Source organism: Dromaius novaehollandiae, chromosome 5, assembly GCF_036370855.1.
Source record: "Dromaius novaehollandiae isolate bDroNov1 chromosome 5, bDroNov1.hap1, whole genome shotgun sequence".
NCBI lineage: Eukaryota > Metazoa > Chordata > Aves > Casuariiformes > Dromaiidae > Dromaius > Dromaius novaehollandiae.
This window is the reverse complement of record NC_088102.1, coordinates 66,001,990-66,020,526: the sequence shown is the minus strand read 5'-3', so window position 1 is coordinate 66,020,526 and position 18,537 is coordinate 66,001,990. Positions and strand designations below refer to the sequence as shown.

The 18,537-nt window shown below is 44.2% G+C and overlaps 2 protein-coding genes across 3 annotated transcripts in view; both read left to right on the top strand.

Annotated features, from left to right (window-relative positions):
- KCNQ1 (potassium voltage-gated channel subfamily Q member 1) overlaps positions 1-5,133 on the top strand; it is a 373,176-nt gene extending 368,043 nt beyond the window's left edge. Inside the window, exon 17 of the mRNA XM_064513133.1 lies at positions 2,651-5,133. Within this exon, the coding sequence (XP_064369203.1) occupies positions 2,651-2,851 (201 nt within the window). The 3' untranslated portion in view covers positions 2,852-5,133. The remainder of the gene's footprint in view (positions 1-2,650) is intronic.
- Positions 5,134-5,599: 466 nt separating this feature from the next.
- The window catches only part of LOC112978946 (uncharacterized), a 41,748-nt gene continuing 28,810 nt past the window's right edge, over positions 5,600-18,537 (top strand). For both annotated transcript variants that reach the window (XR_003258057.2, XM_064513130.1), the window contains exons 1-5: positions 5,600-5,779; positions 8,081-8,147; positions 10,115-10,378; positions 12,093-12,222; positions 14,493-14,666. The gene's annotated coding sequence lies outside the window, so the exon portion shown is untranslated. The remainder of the gene's footprint in view (positions 5,780-8,080; positions 8,148-10,114; positions 10,379-12,092; positions 12,223-14,492; positions 14,667-18,537) is intronic.

Here is an 18,537-nt window from a genome sequence, read left to right as displayed (position 1 = left end):
GCAACAATTAAACACAACCAGCTCTCTGTACCCCCTGCACAAACGCTGCTTTGCAGCTTCAGCGGCGTACGCAGATAAGCAGGAGCGTGGAAGAAGGGCTTCACTTTTTATCTCATATGGCTCAGCTCAACGGTAATTAGCTTCTGCCTCTGCTTCTGTGGGCCTCCTGCACTCCACAGCTGCGGCAGCCAAACCTTGCTCCAGAGAAAAAATTAGACAATTATCTCTGGGAATTTATTTCCCAGCAAGAATATTCACATCTCACTTACTCTCCAGTACTTCATCACCAAGATGCACAGCTGTTGAAGGACTGTCCAGATCTCGGTCCAACCTACTGTCATGTTCAATAGCCCATCACTGCAAGAGTTTCATAAATGCACATTTTCCAGATATATCTTCAGCCTGTACTTCCTCTGGTAATCGCTGTCTGGAATCACAAATTTAAAAAAAAAAATCCCCTAGTTACTTTAGAATAATTAGCACGAAAGACATTTCTTTTCAGGGGAAAAGTTGTCCTTCAGACTCTGAAGGCAGCTATTAGTCCGCACTTTTCCACTCTGTGCCTTCCAGCGCAGCTGTCTCGCACAGCCACTAATACCTGGGCAGTGGGGGATGGAGAAATGAGGTATTTTTGCAAGCTTCGCTAGCAACCATTTGTACGGCCGTGCTTAAAACATCATGCATTTGCCATCTCCGATGGGCACCGTTAGTAAAAAGTGTGCCTTTTTTTAAGGGAATGAACAAATAGGGATGAAATCAAAACCTGCTGATCTGCTCCATTTTCCATCTGTATTTCCTTCTAGAAATCTTGAACTTATGTGTTCTTGAACTTCCTCATTTTAGGAATCTCATCTTTCAACAGCCATTTCCATCCAGAATTACTAGTGTTTCATGTACCATCTAGGGTGCTTTGCCTAATGTTTTCAAAACCAGCTGCAAAGTATAAATCTCTGGCACCTCGTATTTTTAAATTACTATATCTGCTTCCCTAACAGTTGTACAAAGTGTCTGAAAAAAACAGCATTTTCTCTACAGTGGAAAAACATTTTAGTCTCTGCTGAAATCCTCCAGGTTTGTTGATGTTCTGCTCAGCCTTACTGTCTTTTACTATCCTGTGTGATACTTGGATGATAGCCAAGCACATATAAATTGCTCCCACTCATGCTCTTTCTAGCGGTTTTATATGCCTTGCACTACTTTCTAGCAGATATTTTAGGCAGCAATTTATTCCTATCACAGTTTTCTGCTTGCTTTCTTTCTCCTTTGTAAAACCTATTGCATCTTTTTGCCTGTAAGTTTACTTTGTGTTTTAGGATCCCTGCGGCTCGCTGGATCCGAGACCACAATGGAAAATCCTGGCTTTCTCTTTATGCTTGCAGAAGGGCGTAAGAGGGCACGAGGCACAGCCTCACTGCCCAGTTTCAGAGCCGCTTGCCGTCGGGAAAGGAGAGCCACCTATTCCGTTAGGAACGCTCGCCTGCTCGCTGTGCCCATGGGCAGGGAGGGGGCAGCCCTTCGAGCCCTCCCCATGCCTAGCTTTAAGGGCCCATTTCCCTCAGTGCAGCCGAGTCAGAGCAGAGGGGAGGTATCCCATGCCAGAGGAAAGGGCTGGTGCAGATTACTTGACTGGAACATGCAGGAAACCAGAGACTGAAATTGCGGTGCTTGTAGAGACATTTAGTTCTTGATTTTCCTCTGAGTACCACAAATGTACTCCACATACCACCTCGACTTTGGACAAACCCGTAACCTAGCCTCTGTTATGTATCCTGATTCGTCATTACATTTGCTCCTAAAAATTAGAATAAAAAGCAGAACAACAAAAATGGAATTAAATAATTCAGGGAGCTTCAGTCCAAAGCAGAGGAAAATGGGCATCACGGATTGAGGCTGAAGCTTCCCTTGCAGCCCCCCTGTTAGTTAGGTTAGTTTTGACCCCTCATGGAAGAGTTTCTGGGTGGCCGTGACTCGTGTGATTGCAGTGGCAGTGCTGGTGGACTCTGCGCCCTTGGAGGAATGGCTTGGAGCGAGAGAGAGTCACGTCCCACTCACCCACGGCCGCAGAATGCAGCGGCTGTGCGGTTGCGTCAGCAAAGACGTCTCCGTGGCATTTTGTGGCCCGAGTTGTTAATGTTGCCCAAATGTGACAGAGAGAGCATCAGCCCACCCTGGCTTCTATCTCGTGAGATCACTGCATGCAGAGCTGGTATTTACTGTAGCACACGGATATGATTAGGGCATACAAGCATGTCAGAAGTTTGTAGTGTTTTAAAAAAAGGCAGACACAATAATAACAACAAAAAACAACAGAAACTCAGTTCTGGTACTAAGTTCTCTATCCCAACACAGCATTGATAGGAGGATATTTTACTTTAAAGGCCCGACTGGCATGCATTTATCCAGGTATAAAATGACTGTCAAAGCACATACCAGAGATGAGTATTAACCTTTCATCCAACTCTTCTGTCTGACCTATTGCAGTAACTTTCTAATGCTCTGTTTGGTGAACGGTGAACGTGTGGTGTTTTTGTAGAGGTTGTTGCGATGCTAATTAAGAACAATGTCATTTTCCTATCTCGTTTGTATTACGTGGTTTGTCGCGATTTTCTCAAGTGCTGATGCTAAGCAAACTTTCCCTTTGCCTTTGTAGGTTATGCAAATGGACCAGAAACTGAACCTCATTACAGATATGCTGCATCATCTGGTTTCCAGTCAGCAGGGCGGTCAAGGCAACATCAGAGCATCTCAGAGAGGCAACAACGTTAATGCAGATCTTTTCCTCCCTAATAACACTCTGCCGACCTATGAGCAACTGACAGTGCCAAGAAGAAACGAAGACGATATCTCCTGATGTGCTATAGGTCTGGGCTGGGTTCCTCCCACCTTTCTGATGTAAATGAGACTGAATGTTGTGAATCTGGAAGGAATTAAGTTCATCAGCCCTCCAAGAAAACACAAGACTGTTGCAGCTATACTGCTAGTCTCAAATACACTCTTCTAAAAGTCACTCATAATAGACTAAGGATCGCCAAGCTGTTTTCTACCAGGCTAAACTTACTGAAGTTTCATGTTGATTTTGTTCAAGAACAAATGATTGCAACTCATTATTTCTCGGAAAGACCAACACAATGTAAAGATAGGCAAAACTGCAAGGATTTAGAGCTCTTTTAATAATAATAATAGTAATAATAATATTCTAATAATACTTGAACTTAGATGGAAAATGTGCATTCTGTTTATGAATCTGCAGATAGCAATATATTTCTACTACTAAGGTTTTTAAAACAAAATAGGATAACTTATGTTGGTTTTATTGTGTAAACATACCACTAACATTCTAGGGAATGACAAACCACATACTGAATGATTTTCTTTTTCTGTTTTATTTTAAGGTTGCTACATAAACAGTTATCAGATAATGACCATATTTTTTAAATCTGTTTTTCTTCAGGGAGGAACTAATCCTTAATCTGGAACAATACTATTTATAGTGGAAAGCGCTATAGGTTTTTTAAGATATCAATTTTTCATGGGGAGACAATAAAGTATTACATAGAAAAAATGATTTTACTTTCTAGAAAGTTGCTGCCAAAGAATTTATATATAAATAGAAAACACAGTGGTCTGAATGTGCTTGTCCTGAAATAGCTTTTAAAAAGAAGGCTTACTACTTCTTAAATCTACTTTTTTTAGCTTACGCTCTCCAAAAATAGTACAACAGCACACATGCAAAAGTCTGAAGTGCCTGGACTTGCTGGTCAAGTGCTTGAGCTGGCCACTTACTGCTCATCCTTAATTCTTGCAGGAATTGAGGCCCCGATTCAGGAAAGCATCTCTCATCCAGACAGCATATATGACGATTTGAATAGTTCCCTGAATAATGGCTTGAGAAATTCAACTCCTCACAAGAGTCATTTGATATACAAAACTGCCAGCCCTAATTTAGAGGACCAAGGGCCTCACCTACAACCCACGGTTAAACCACATTACCCCACATTATAGTTGCATTAAAAGCAGCAGTGCTTGGCTTAGTGTGATTTTTCACATGCACAAAGTGAGCAGGGTTTGGGCTTTGATTACCGAGGCTGAAATTCATTCCGTGCAAGAAGTCAGCACCTGTACCGTGTAAGCCCTGTTCTGAAGGAGGAACGTCTCTACAGTTGACGGAGTGACAGGAAACTGAGGATTACAGAGCAGCTATTTAGTTCAATTTAATAACGGTAGTGTATATTGCTGGCAAAAGAAGAGGGAGTTGAAGACAGCTTTATCCGTTCTTGCACTCGGAGCATCGTGCACGTCCCGCGCACTTTGTTCCCCTCGCTGCATGACGGTGTCTCGCAGCGGTCCCGCTCCTGTCCACAACGGCCGGTGCCAGCAGCAGCTCCCTGAGCCTCACCTCGCCTGTGGGATCCCGCGGCAGGAAAGCAGCTGCAGGTAGCGCATGCGCCGAGGAAGCAGGGCTCCTTTCTTTAACCACCCCTCCCCATAGGGCACCGCTCCTCACAACCCCGCGCTGCCCCCCGCGTGGCCTGAGATGCGGCTCTCCCTCCCTGCGCCAAGGAGCGCTCAGCTGCTGCGGCGTTAGCAAGTTGGGAAGTCTGTAAGTTACAAACTGTTCCACCCTGTAGTGATGTATATAAATATGCAAGATTTAAATGCTTGTTTGAAAGAGAGCAGACTTAAAAAAATAAATAAAGCTATTGAAAAACAGATGCCCTAAAGCCTCATAATTTTGCAGAGCAGTTAATGTCACCAACCTTTAATGTATATGAGCAGTCTAAAATACTGATGCATAATGAACTGAGATCATAGGCGACCTTTTCATAATACTGCTCATATTGCAGTACTGCTTTGTTTTAAACATTTCATCTATTTCACTTGGACTGCGGAGAACTGTATACTGTATTTAACTTTACAGATTATGTTAAAATTATCCAGTCTTGCTGCTGTACAGTAGATAAATGTTAAGGGTGTAGAAATTTACAGACATAAGCAGGGATTATATCTGGGCATTATGTTTTATAGAAATCAAAATTGTTGTGGTGATTTTGAACATTTTTTAAAATGAGCTTTGCTATGTAATTTCAGGTGATCAATCAGCCTGTTAATTTCCTAATAAAATTCAGGACAAGAGTGCAATGTCTTTTGTTCATTCTAAAATCCAGAAATTTGATACCCACAGAAAAGTTGTTGGTTTTGCTTTTCTCTTTTCTCTGACCCCCTGTATGGTGCAGGATGCCTTATCTGCAACGCAGGACTGGAGAAGCATGTTCAAGCCTTCTCCTGCTTCCTTGCTAGAGAAATAAGAAAGCAGGACTTAATCAGCTGGGTTGGCCCTGGGGAAAAAGATGTGTCTTTTGGCTCTTGCTAGAAGCAGCCAGGTCCATATATTTGTAGAGGCATTGTGATGATCAGAAAATGCATCTGTTCCTACCCCTTTCTTCCCAAGATCGCTCCTACGTTTTCTGTTGGGCAACTTAGCTCATTGATAGCAATATGGCATAACAAGCGTCTCATGCAAAAGAGAATTTCACATTGTTGATGTATTAATTTGTCTATAGCTGTTCAAAAATCCTAGTCACCAAAATCCTCCGAATAATCACTTTTCAAAGATTCTCAGACCTCGTGGCAGGTGGTGTCAAGGTCTGCGATTCCAGGTTGGACCCAGCTGACGTCTGCAGAAACAGTGCCTGCTCTCAAACCTGCTGCTTCACCTCGCCCCAAGATCAAGAAGATCCACTTTCCAGGCTGAAGGCTTCCTGAACGACTTCTCTTGACAGTAAGTACCTTAATATTTTCCTTTCACAAGCACGTGGTGGGGCAGCAGCACTAGGGAGATTAGTTGAGCAGTTCAACACCTTCTTCTCAGGACTGTCCTTGAAATAACTGCCAGGCGGTGAGTGTGGATTTCTGTCGAAACCTTCTTCGCTTATGTCTGCTGTTCATACAAACTGTGCAAAGCATTTTTTAGGCGGGTAGGAAATGTTTGTAAATGGTGTGAAGGGAAGCAAAGAAAGCTGTTAGAGAGGCAAAGCCTTAATTTTGTACTTTTCTACCCCGTTTCTGTAAAGTGTCTTAAGACAAAAAGGCATCTGAGGCTGTAGCCAGAGGTGTCCTTCTCAGGGCAGCTCAAGACCAGTTCAGATCTCAAGACTGGTTTAAGCTGGGCCTGGCCCCCTGGCCCTGCCTAAAAAATACTAGCTGCCAGCTGGCGCTGGGCTGCAGTGGGGTATGGATGGGTGCTGTCCCAGAGGCAGCGGGGCAGGGGGGAAGCCGGAGAAGAAAAGAGGAGGAACACAGCATTGCCCTTCAGCTCAGCTTGAGCTGGTGATGGAAGTACCCCCTGCCTTGGTCAGAAGCAGGGACAGATCAGACTTTGCAAGTCTGCAAAAAGCAAGGTGGATGGAAGAAAGGTTTCTTTTTGTGCAAGGAGGGAGTTCAAAGATAAGCGAAAGCACAGGCTGCTGGCGCTGGGATTTGAGAGCGAGAAGCGCTACTCCTGGCATTAGCATTAATCTCTAGTGTGACCTTAGGGCAAGTGATTTCACCTGTTGGGCACATCTGGTTCCCTGTCCCTTCCCCTCCGCCGGCTTGTCTATTTGGTCTCCAAATTCCCCAGGACAGGGACTGCCTCTTGCTCTGTGTTTGTTCAGTGCCCAGCACAAAGGGACCTTGGTTGTGTGGACTTTAGGTACCACTCTGATATAAATAATTAACGCTGAGGCAAAAGGCTTTCCCGAGGCCTGCTGTGTGCCCAGCCTTCACTCTTGCGTGTTCTCCGCGTTATTCGGAGCACGAGGAGCTGCAGCGCCTGAAGAGCCTGCTGCCAGACTGACACACACGGGATGTTGGTTTTTAGCTTCCCTCGGACACAGAACCTTACAAAAGAAGAACAAAAGTCCAGTCATCACTCATTTTCACTCTTGTATTTTAAAGTAGGCTTGCTTCAAATAATGTAATGGGCCGGTGCTGCGCTCAAATACTAGCTGAGGCAGAAATAATTTGATGTATTAGTCAGCAGATTAAATAGCCATTTTAGTGCAGCAAGTTAGCGGCTATTGTTGCTAGCAGACACCTCTGTGCTGATTTATCATCAGTTCCGAGGAAGGTGGAAACATTTCCAGGCTCCCCCCCACCCACCGAGCTGGAAAGGTTTGGGCAGGAAACAAATTGCTTCTTGCAGTATAAAAAAGTAAAATATAGGAAGATTTCTTTTTTTCTGGAGGCTGAAAGGAGAAAAGGTAAAAACAGTTTTGAGCTAATCCTTGCGTACCCTGCTGAGGTGGGTATTATTGTTCTCATTTTACTGATGGGATGGTGGTTTGGGAAGAGGAGGAGCTGGGGAAAAAAGATTAAGGGTCTGATGCAACTCCCATTTATGTCCTCCTGTGAAAATGTAATTGTATGCTTCATTTCTGCACAGGAGTTGTGCTATTGCCTTCAGCAGTAGGTACTACTCAGTCTGTGCAGGTCAGTGTAAGTCTTTGCAGTTGAAGATCTATGTTAAATAAGGCTTTTCATAGGTTTAGTGGAAGCTGGAATGAGTCATATATGCAACATTGCTTTCCTCATGGTGACAAAGACATTTGAATTCACAAGTTTCTGTTTCCCTTTTCTGTTTTCAAGCCATTGGCTTATACTACTCTCTTGTGCCACTCATGTTTTCAGGCTCTGACGCTTAGCGGTGTTTCTTTGTACTTTAATGATACGAGCTACCTTACCTACCGCACTTGCACCCACGCAGTGAAATGTTTCTGTGCAAAAGCAAATACTTTTTATATGACCTAAAATTTCATTTAAATTAGCTTATAAAAAATTTTGCATCTTGGGCTCTACAACCAGTGGCAGCTCTAATGAAAGTGTGTGAAAGAAGCAAGGTCAAAAACAATAAAAAGAAATAACTTTTTATGCAAGTTCAATGTAAAACCCCTTGCTACAGGCTAGCACTGGTGTTCAGGGATGTTTAAGTGAGTCCCAGGAAGGATTAGGTCCCAAACAGTAACAAAAAGTTCCTGAGTTTCAACAGTAAATAACAACAAGCAATTCAGTGAACTCTGGCTTTTTTGTCTTTTGTCAACAGACTGACAGTGATGCCTAAGAAGTGCAGATTTCAGCTGAAACATTTCTGTGGTTGCAGTATTTAGCAGGTTTGTTCTCTGTATTGCTCCTGTGGTGCCTAATGAGATGAGAGCTTGTACTCAGCCTTTCCATGGCGAGGACATGTATATGGGGCACTAATAGGGCCCCTCTCTCTTCTACCTCAAAGCCTATTTTCACAAAACTTACAAGAACTTAATTATTTTGTAGACCTCTACCCTTCTGTCAAGTTTAGTTGAACTAGGCCGACAGGTTCAAAAGTTGTTAGGGGGAAGCAAAACAAACACAGTGTGAGTGCCTCAACCTTGTTTCCATGGGAACCAGACTAAAAATACCCCCCAAAACTCAGAGATTTGGGATAGATAAAGACCTTCACAAGCTGAAGATAGTCTCTGGCTCCTGGGGTTAGGAAGAAGCTTCCTCTTGCAGAAGACTCCCTCACAAGAGCCGTTAGCGGAGGCTTTCCTTGCCTTTGGACCAGCTACTGAAAGTTGCTGGAAAATGGAAACAGTTTTTACAAGCTGGTTCAGCAAATCTTGCATTGCTACAAGCGACAGTGACCTAAAAGCTAGTATGACAAAATGGTTGGCATCACAACAAAGAAAATGCAGGTGCTGAATAGGCGTATTACCGAACACGTCCATGCACATTATTCTGATACCGCGCGTTGTCCGGTGAAAAGATGTCTACATTGCTGGCGAGGGAGTAGTGCCAGAGGAGGCCTGGCCCGAAAGAAACAGCATTGTCCAAGGCAGGCAGAAAGTTCACATAACTCCCACATTGGCTGGCGACCGCTGCCTATGGGGAGAAGCTTACCGGCCTGACATGAGGCATTATGCTCCCTGCCCGTGGATTTGCACGTAAGAGGAGCGGGTGTATAAAGCCGGTCTTGAAATCATCCCGGAGCTCCATTTTCTTCAGAACTAGCATTGCGCTGGCGAACTGCCCAGGGATTTAGACTCGGCTAATCCAGGCTTGGCTCTCCGTGGCAGACACCCATGGAACAAAGAAAATAAAGCTTCCACGACCCTGTCAAGTTTCTGCTAAATCACTCGGCCAGGTGCAGAAAGTGGGATATGCAGTCCTCAGCGTGCTCGCCTGGGACAGAGAGGGGCAAGTCTCCAAAGGGGCTGAACAGAAGACTCTTTAGAGAGTCTCTTGCCATAATTCACCGCGTATATGAATGTTGTGATCTAAGCATGTAGTCCTGAACGTTTCACACATCCATTAAAGCCAGCTGCACTGAAACGCGTTGCTGCCGTTTTCTATTCCTGGTAGTTCACTGGGCTGCTCTTTGCCCCACATAGTCAACAAGGGGCTCTTTGGTATGCTGATTTTTTGGTTTGTCCTCTGGAGATGTGCACAGCCATCTCTGGGATTTTCTCCCAGATGAACGTTACTGATCATTTGTGTTAATTGCAATGAAGCCATTTTTAATGTATTATTACTGATGTTGCTATTTTTAAAAACTATTATTATTCTGATCCATGTAAGCAGGAATTTACTTGGAGACCCATTGGCTCTTTTTCATGTGAAATGTGTATTTAGGAGGAGAAGTAGGCACTAGCAATCCTGTAAAAAAGAAACAAAAGAAGCCAAAGGGAAAAATAAATTCAGTTTTCAATCCTGCTGTATGTTATACCCTAAGGAGTATATCGAGCATGAACTCATAAAGATTAGTATGTTAGATAGAGTTGTTACAAGCACTACCAAAGCAATAATGACTATAAGCACGCATGAAGTATTTGGTTTACAAGCAGCTTGTGAGATGATGATAGCATGACTGTTGTGTAACCATTGCTTAATAATTTGATAGTCTTAATGGTCACCTGCTCAAGTTATTAGTTGAGATACCTGTAAGTAGAACCTAAATTTAAAATGTGACTCAGATTTTACTCCTTTTGCACCTTTGGCCCTCATTCTGCATATTAGTTTTCTGCTCTGATTCCATGTCTTTTACTTGATTTCCCTATGGATTTTCTTTTAAGAGTTAATTCAAACGTTTGTTCTCCTTCAGGTTCATCTGGATACGGATTTGAGGGACAGAGGAGAGCGTGCCCTGCAGATCGCTTACAGGAACCATCAGGTAACAGTTACTGAAACAAAGGCTGATCATAACTGTATGCGGGAGATTTTTGCAAGCCATAACCTCTTTTAATCATATTTTGTCTTTTAAAATCCAAATGAGAGAACATGCGCTTACCCCGACTGGATCTTCCTCTGCAAGTGCTGTGAGAACTGCAGACTCGCAGCTGGAGCAGCGTGTGTTCACCTGCAGCCCGTATGTAACAGCTTTTAATTACACGTTTACTTAAATGGTTTCAAATGTTTCTCTGTCATTTCAGTGGGCAATCAAGCAAGTACTTTCTTTTCCATTTCCCCTACGTTTGGGCCGAGGAATTGCTGGGCTGGGGAGGAGGCTGTATGCACACGCACACACACACATGCATTTATAATAGAAAATCAATGCCCGAATGTGTGCATTATTGCCCCTGCACCACAGATAATGTCAGAGAGCAATCGATGCCGTGCCGTGAGGCGAGGGGTCCTCGAGCCCAGCCAGGAGCTGCTCCCCCACCAGACGTCCGACCCCTCTCTGCGGGACCAGCCAACCGGTCCATGCACAGAAACCGTTCTGCGGTGGCGTGGTGGTGGCAGCGGGCTTCGTGCCCCAGGGCAGAGACCAGGAGCAGGAGGGGAGAAAGGCAATTTTAACTGCCGTTCCCCACCCTTTCTGGTCTTCAGCTCAGGGTGACCCAGAAGACAAGAGTCCGGCCCGGAGGGAAGAGCACAGGTCCCATCACTAAGCATAAAGCCCTGCCCCAGGCGTAGAGTGCAGTTCTTGCAACCTGAGCACTGCTTTTACTACCCTGTCTTGATTTCCTTGCGCTGAGGCACTAAGCTTTACTACACCTTTAAAGTACTCTTACACGTCCCGAGACTTCATTTCATTCGGGTTATCACACTCTCGCACGTTCACTGGGGGCTCGGTCCCCACGGGGCTGAAGGCAGCGACCCGCGTGGTGTTTTCTCCTGCCCGCACCTCGTTCTGCCTCACCTAGCAGGCAGGTTAGTCGCTGCTCCTTGGCACGGCGCGAGCTGCCTGATTAATATTTCCTTCCTCGGTCGGTCATTCAGAGGGGGATTTGGATTTTGACTTTTTGTTTTCCTCCTGCCCTCCTTCCCCCCTTCCTGCTCCCGAGCGAGCGCAGAACAATTCCTGGAAAGGACCGAGTCTTTCCCCCGCCGTGCATAAACACTGGCACGTAGCTGAAGGGAGCAGAGGAGAGCCTCGCGAGAACATATGGTTAAAAGCGTTTGGGGGTTTTCAGATGGTAAATGACCGATGAGGTCTCAAAGGGGTTTTATTTATAAATGATAGACTCCGGAGAGAGAAATAATTGCCGCTCTCCCAGGCGTAAGAGAGCAATTCACCTGACATAAAACCCGGGGATAAAATGAGCGAAGTGGAAGCCAGATATGGCAACTGTATTAAGGATTTTCTTCTTCCCTGAGCGGCGAATCATTTTAATTTTGTTTTCCCCTCCTTTCTTGGAAGAAGAGGGAGGAAAAAAAGGCGAAGGGAAGAGTGCGGTGGGCTGGAGGGAACAGATGGTGCCCCGCGCGGCCTTCTGAAGGCAGCGGCGGCACGCATTCCTTTACTCTGTCCGCTCAGATAACTGAGTTATACAGCACACGACCATCTGGTGTATGACACATCTTGTGTCCCCCAGACAATGCCCCTGCAAACCTCTTCAGGGGAGAGGTTAGTTTCTAGGGAAACAGCGGCATGTGCAGCTCCGGCCCTTATTGAGATTCAGGCCTCCTCACTTGTCTCTATTCTTCTCCCTTCTATTGTTGTCACTTGAGCTTTTGCTGCTTGGTTACTCCGAGACTGACAATATCCATGAGTATTTTGTCCCCCAGCCCAGAAGCTATTGTCTCCAAATTTTGTTTCATTATTTATGTTTTCAATCTCCAATGGTTGGCTGAAGCATCTGCTGTAGAGGGGTAAGGCGAGTGCCCGTTCAGCGCCGCGCTCCTGCCTGACAACACTGCCCGGAATTAGCGAGGTTGCGGCTGGACAAGCCTCTGCAAAAGCCGGGATATCCGTGAAGTGCCGAGGTGACTTTGTTTGTTTGCTTCGTTTTTTTCAAGTTGCTCACGTCTTTTAGTCCAGACCAAGAAACTCAAAACCTCCATAGGTAAATAATTTCTAGAAGAAGTAGGTCTGCGCATTGACTGGAGATCTCTGGAATTTTCCTTACGGGGAACAGTTTGAAAAAAAATTGTTTTCACTTTCCTTTTGGATTTCTAAGGGGTCTCTTCTGAAGAAATTTTATTTTTTGAGTGCTGCTATTCTCTGCTTATTTAAAGAAGCAAGCTCTGGACTAGAATCATGATCAAGCACATAGTGCTGTGAAATTCAGCTTTAGCAACATAATTTGAAAAGTTTAAGCAGAAAATAGAAATCGTAGATAAATATTTTCTCCCCCAATAAAAGACATATATCCCACAGAACCCTTTACAGTATTGCAGAACAATTCCATTAACAAGTGGTACTCTCCTCACATATCTGTAATTGTCCCAGCTAGCCAATATCCCCCAAAATTCATCCTAAATCTGCATGGAGTTGACTGTTCATTCAAAGGAGTTGAAAATATTTGTTTAAAAAAGCTAAAACATCAAGAATGAGGCCTTAGTTTAAGAAAGTATTAAAACAGATGATTAAGGAAATGTCAGTGGTGTCTAAGCATAAATTAATATGCTGAGCTTTAAGCCTTAGTGCTTTCCTCAATGTATGGGTAACTTTAAAAAATATGTTGCACCATATCTCTCAGTCAAGTATTAGAAAATCGCCAAAAGTTAAGAGAGCTTCTCTATCTAAATATCAAGCAGTAACAACTTCCTGGCCTGTGCGTTAGGTGTGCAGCGCAAGTACAGTAACCGCACAGCGTGAGATGGCATGCGAGCATAAAAGCAGAGACCGTGCTAGGGTACGTGTGCAGGAGGAGATAGAGCTGGCTGCAGGCACGGCTTGCTTAGCTGAGTTTTGTTTGGCAGCTTTCGACAGAGGGGAGCAGGGGCTGGAAATGTCCTCACTTTCCTATAGACTCGGTCACAGTTATTATTTTTCTACCTAATTTTTGAAAGTTAGCAGCAATTTGCTCCACCGGAGACCTGGCATTATTTTTGTAGGTGTGAAGCCCTCCATCGTGGCCAACACACCAGCTCAGCTAGGGAAGGAGAGGCAAGGCACCTGGACTCGTGGTGTTTGGGAGTGCTCAAGAAGAGCCCATAGATCGGATTTGAACTGGGTCTCAGTCATGTGTTGTTAGCATTCTTCTGAAGTGCAATAGCACAGCGAGGCCACCGAAAAAAATGGGAGACCCCACGTAATAGGCACCGGATGTCTGCAGCCCTTCTTGCCCTCTCCCTGCCCCCCTGCCTCAAGAGCTTCCAGATTCAGTAGATGAGGAGCTGAGTCAGAGGGACATCACCAGCTTGTCCCAGTGCTAACACATCAGTGACGCTGTCAGGAATGGTACACAGATTTCCCAAGAACAGTTTTGGTGCTTCGCTGCATGTTCATCTGTCATCACTGGCTGCAAGGTGAAACACAGATGAGCAGCAAAGGGAGAGAAGCAAATTATTTCCGCTGCCACCACTGTGTCAGTTCAGAGCCAGGAAGACCTCTCATTCTGGGGTGTGTAGGGTCTTTCCCAGTGCACTAATAGACAGCACTTGTCCAGGAACAGGAGGCAAACTTGCCCCCAGTTATTCACAGTGCTAGTGGATTACTGACAGGAAAGCATGTCTTACTGTCACTTGACTAGCACAGCCGAAAAAGGACAGCTCTGCACTGCCTTCATGTTTACTTTAAAACATGGTTAGGTAGGACTTTCAAAGGAGAGAGATTTTGGCCACTGTACAACAGAGAAACAAACAAAAAAAAAAACCTACTTAGACTGGAAGTCTGCTTGCTCTTTCTCTCCTGGCGAATTCAACGGCAGTATCTAACAGGAATTTCACTTGTCTCTGAGGAGCAATAATAGCTCCAGAGAACAGCCGCTGCCAAGTCCCAGAGATGAACCACCACAACCTCTAGCTGTAAATGCACACAGACGTCTGACCGGCATCCATCTCCCAGGGGAAGCTATCACCCAGCAAGATCTGGGTAATCCTGGAGTGGAGAATGACAGGCTGTCAGGATGGACATTCTGCATGTCACACAAGGTCCTTTGCCCACATTAATTTCTGTGACCTTTTTATAAAGAAGAAAGACTGGAGGCAAAGTGTAATTGCAGAGGACACTTTTTTTTTCCTGAATGAAACAACAAAATAATGCTTCTTGTGAAAAACTGACTTCTTCTTTCTCTTCTCTCCACTCAAAGGAAGCTGTTAGCGGATGCTGCCAGATCCAGTTCCCACAGATTGACTCCTCCAGCCCTGAGAAACAAGGGTCTGACCTGCAAGCTGCAAACTCAAGCTCCCTCAGCATCTCCAGAACTTCGGAGCACGAAAACAACAGACAGTGAACCAGAGCAGACAGTCCTCTCCTGAAAAAGGTACTCTTAGCCTGAGAATATTATCAAGTGATGTATTTCTTTAGAAAATGTGGAAGTTGCATGCAGCACTAAGACTACCTGGAATACTGTGTACTAGTTTAGCTACTTGAGCTGGATGAATCTTTCTTGAATGTGGAGTGGAGTAAAAGAAAGGGAACCGGAGTGGTCAGGGAAACTGAGACCCAATATTAAGAGCTTCTCTTGTTTAACCTAGCAAGGCAAAAACGTTAAGATTGCTCTCCATAAATATATACAGGAAGGAGAAGTGCTGTTTCAGCCAAAGGACAACACTGCCACAAGAACACATGTATGCGAGTTGGCCTCAAATACATTCATGAAAGTTTCTAAACATCACAGAAGAGGCATTCTGCAACAGTACCCCAGTATAAATAACGGGGGCCAAAACTCCTGGCTAGCTCCAAGGGGCCACTTGATTAATCCATGAAAGGCATTGTAGACTATGAATGCATGCAAAGGCAGGGAACTGGTCCACTTGACTCAAGACCTCCCTGCAGCTCCTGTATTTCAAAGGTTTCAAGAGCAGAAGAGAATATTAGACCATCTGGTTTGAACTTCTGTACACTAGAGGCCGTAGATCTCACCCAGTTACTCCTTTCTGAGACAGGTGATTTGTCTGTCTTAAGAGTTACCTTAGAAAAAGTCATTCAGTCTTGACATGAAGACACCAAGATCCACCACTTTCCCTGAGGTTTGTTATGGCCTTAATCCCACCTGTTATTAAAATGGACTGCTTCTTTTTTTTGTCTGAATTTGTTTACCAGCATCTTTGATTCTTCCTAGGCTTTCCATGGGCAAATTAAAAAGCTTTCTATTGTAGGAAACAGTTGTTTCTTAGCATAGAATATAATAAGCCTGGTCTGTGAGAAAAGACTAGAGTAAATTCACTAGCTGATCCAGAAAAATGGAAGATTTTAGTCATTCCTTCTAACTGATGTTGTACCATAGTATTTTAGAAGTTTGTTTGAAAGTGTAAAATGACCTCAGTGCCATGTTGTAACAGAATCACACGTTTTCAGCAGCGACTGTGGGGTTTTGCACAATTTAGTGGTAAGGCTTTGTGACCCTTAAACATCCTTCATGTGCATTGTGGGGACTGGGGAAAGGGAGGAAAAGGCAGAAGAGGAGATACTGCAATATCTCTAGACATGCCAGCTGTCCAGGTTATATGAAGGCAGCGAACAAAGGACCTCAGTTACGTGGCTGTCAGTCCACACTTACAACAGCACCAAGTGTATTCAAAATTATTTTTAAAATACTTAGGGCAGGCAAATAGAAGAAATGCAGAACAATAAGAACAACTGGACTACAGAATTAGAATGAGTGTCTCTACAGGTCTTTGAAGAAAAATGAAATTGGATCTGTGCTTTCCTTTTTTCATTGACCAGAGGTAGTACTGATGAGTGGGCAAGATTCACCTTGTTTTTCTTCCCTGGGTAATATGAAGAGTTCCCTGTCCTGTGTTGATCCAGGTCATTTTAATGAGTCTCAAGCAGGTTGGCACAAGCTTCATCATCTGAGAGGATAAGAGTGTGTGTGTATATATGTCTGTGTGTGTGCGCATGCAGCATCCATTACCAGAGAAGGACAGTTATTAATATATGTGAAGTTTTGCTGATGATTAATTAGAGAAATGTGAAACCAAACAGGCAGAAGCACAAGTGATTAATGCAGTATGGAAAGGAATCACAGAACTGGCTTCATTTCTAGAGGAAATTCTCACCTAGAGACAGCTTAGAATGGTTTACCCAAAGGAGCTGTTCTTATTTTGCTTGCGGAAAGAGAGATCAGACGTTTTCTTGAGTCTGATAAATCCAGAATGAGGAAGGTAAACGGGGCAGGTAGTGTGTCTAGCATTAGAAATCTTAACTGAAGGGATCCAGCCAGCAGTTTACCAGTCGTGCGTGGTGAGGTACATGAGTTTGAGAGTGTTTGTGAGCGACTCCTCTTCATAAGGGACAACTCCTTTGACTGCAAGAACAGGCTACCAGAAGCCGAAGGCAGAGTAGCATGTATCCTGGATGCCTGGTCTAGCGGAAAACCAAGCAGAGCTATTCCTGCTGTAAATGCAAAGGACAGTTCTGTGCTCTCCCAGTCAATACTGGAAGAGACTAATAACTTGCTTATGAAGAAAGTTCAGTCCTTCACTTTCTCTGGCCTCAGAGCACTGCGCAGGCATGAATTCACAGCATCCCTGTGAATGAGGAGGGAATGACCATCTTCCCCAATTTACAGAGAGGAAGGAGCCACGGTGGATAAACAACTAAGCTTTGGTCGGTTACATGGGCAGGTGACAGTTTCTCTAGGTTTGTACCAAGACGTTTCCGTACACTGTATGAGGGCCATACTTGGACTATCCATTTGTCCGGACCTCTGAGATCCAGACGAAGGCGACCAGTCGTTCATAACATCTGCTTCTATTGCAAGCACAGCAAATAGCTGCTCAGTAAAGAGATTTCTCTTTGGAAAGGATCACTGAACAGTCAGAAAGGCAAATTAAATTAGGGAGTATAAAGCAGAAGGCCATGAACAGAAGGCAAAAGAACATACTGACATTCATATGTGAATCAGATCACTTGCTGAAAAGTCAAATGTAATGATTTTTTTTAGGAATGCTCAAGTATTTTTTGTACTTACAGAGATGGTGGCACAATCTGTTCAAAGGCAAAGGGAAAAAGACAAACAGTGAAAAACAAACGGGGCCGTGAGACACGATGCAATTTGCATCTAAATACATTTTAGAGATAAGAACGTGTTCAGAGGAAAATAGAGTATTGCCAGTTCACAAGACTTACTTTCTGATATCGTTGTGGGAACCAAATGAATTGCAAAACATCTGCAAGGTCCAAAGTGTCAATTATGCCTTTATGTACATGGAGGAAATGTCACATGATTGAGGCAGTCATTGGACATGGTCAATTGTACGTTTTTATCCACTGCCTAGCCTTAAAGCCTCGCTCAACAGTCACTTTAGACAATGGGACTGTCAGGGAGAGAGATGGATCAGTTTGGCCACTCATAGAAGGGGTTGCGTATCAGCGCAGAAAGTGTCCGCAGCCTTGGACAGCGCTGTTGTCTTGTTTGTGCATGTCCTGGCTGACTGGTGCTCCTAAAAGTCTGTTTTGAGGATTGTGCATCTGTAAGTGGCCACGTGGGAAACCGTTAATACACAAAGCACAGATATTAGCTGGGATTTTAAAACATGATCACACAGAAGAGGCAGTTTTCGGAAGTTTCTTTTAGACCAGATCTGTCTCTTAATCGGATTTCTTCTCTGGTTTGAAAGCAACAAGCTTTTTTAAAAATGCCATCTTTGCAGAAGCATCTTATAAAACTCAAGTTGCGCATCATTCAGGGGTCGTAGAAGCTGCCAAACCAAAAGAATGGTTTTGAAAGGCCCATATGTCTAACTGCATGTGCCAAATATCTTTATTTTAATGGCTTGTGTGTTACAGTTTATATTAAGCACTTCAACAAGTCCCAACAATATCCTTTCCGGATTTGCAAACTTGCATTACTTCTCAAGGAAACGTTTAAACCAAGCAACATTTGTAATATCTAATTGGCGTGCTTTTTATTGCAGTCAACATCTGCAGCAAAACAAGCTCCGCAGTCTGTAAAGTTGCACTGCAACACCATTGGCACCGTTTCCAGCTGCATTCTGGGCTGGAGCCGGATCTCCAGTTTCCACTCGCTTTCATCGCTCTCTAGCCGATACTAGCCATATTCCAGACTGCGCGTTTAGGTACTTCAAAGCCCATACGGATACTATCAGAACCTGTGTGCAGCGCTATTTGGTAACAGGGGAACTATCAGTGAAATTTTTGTGACAGTTAATTAGGGATGTTTCTAC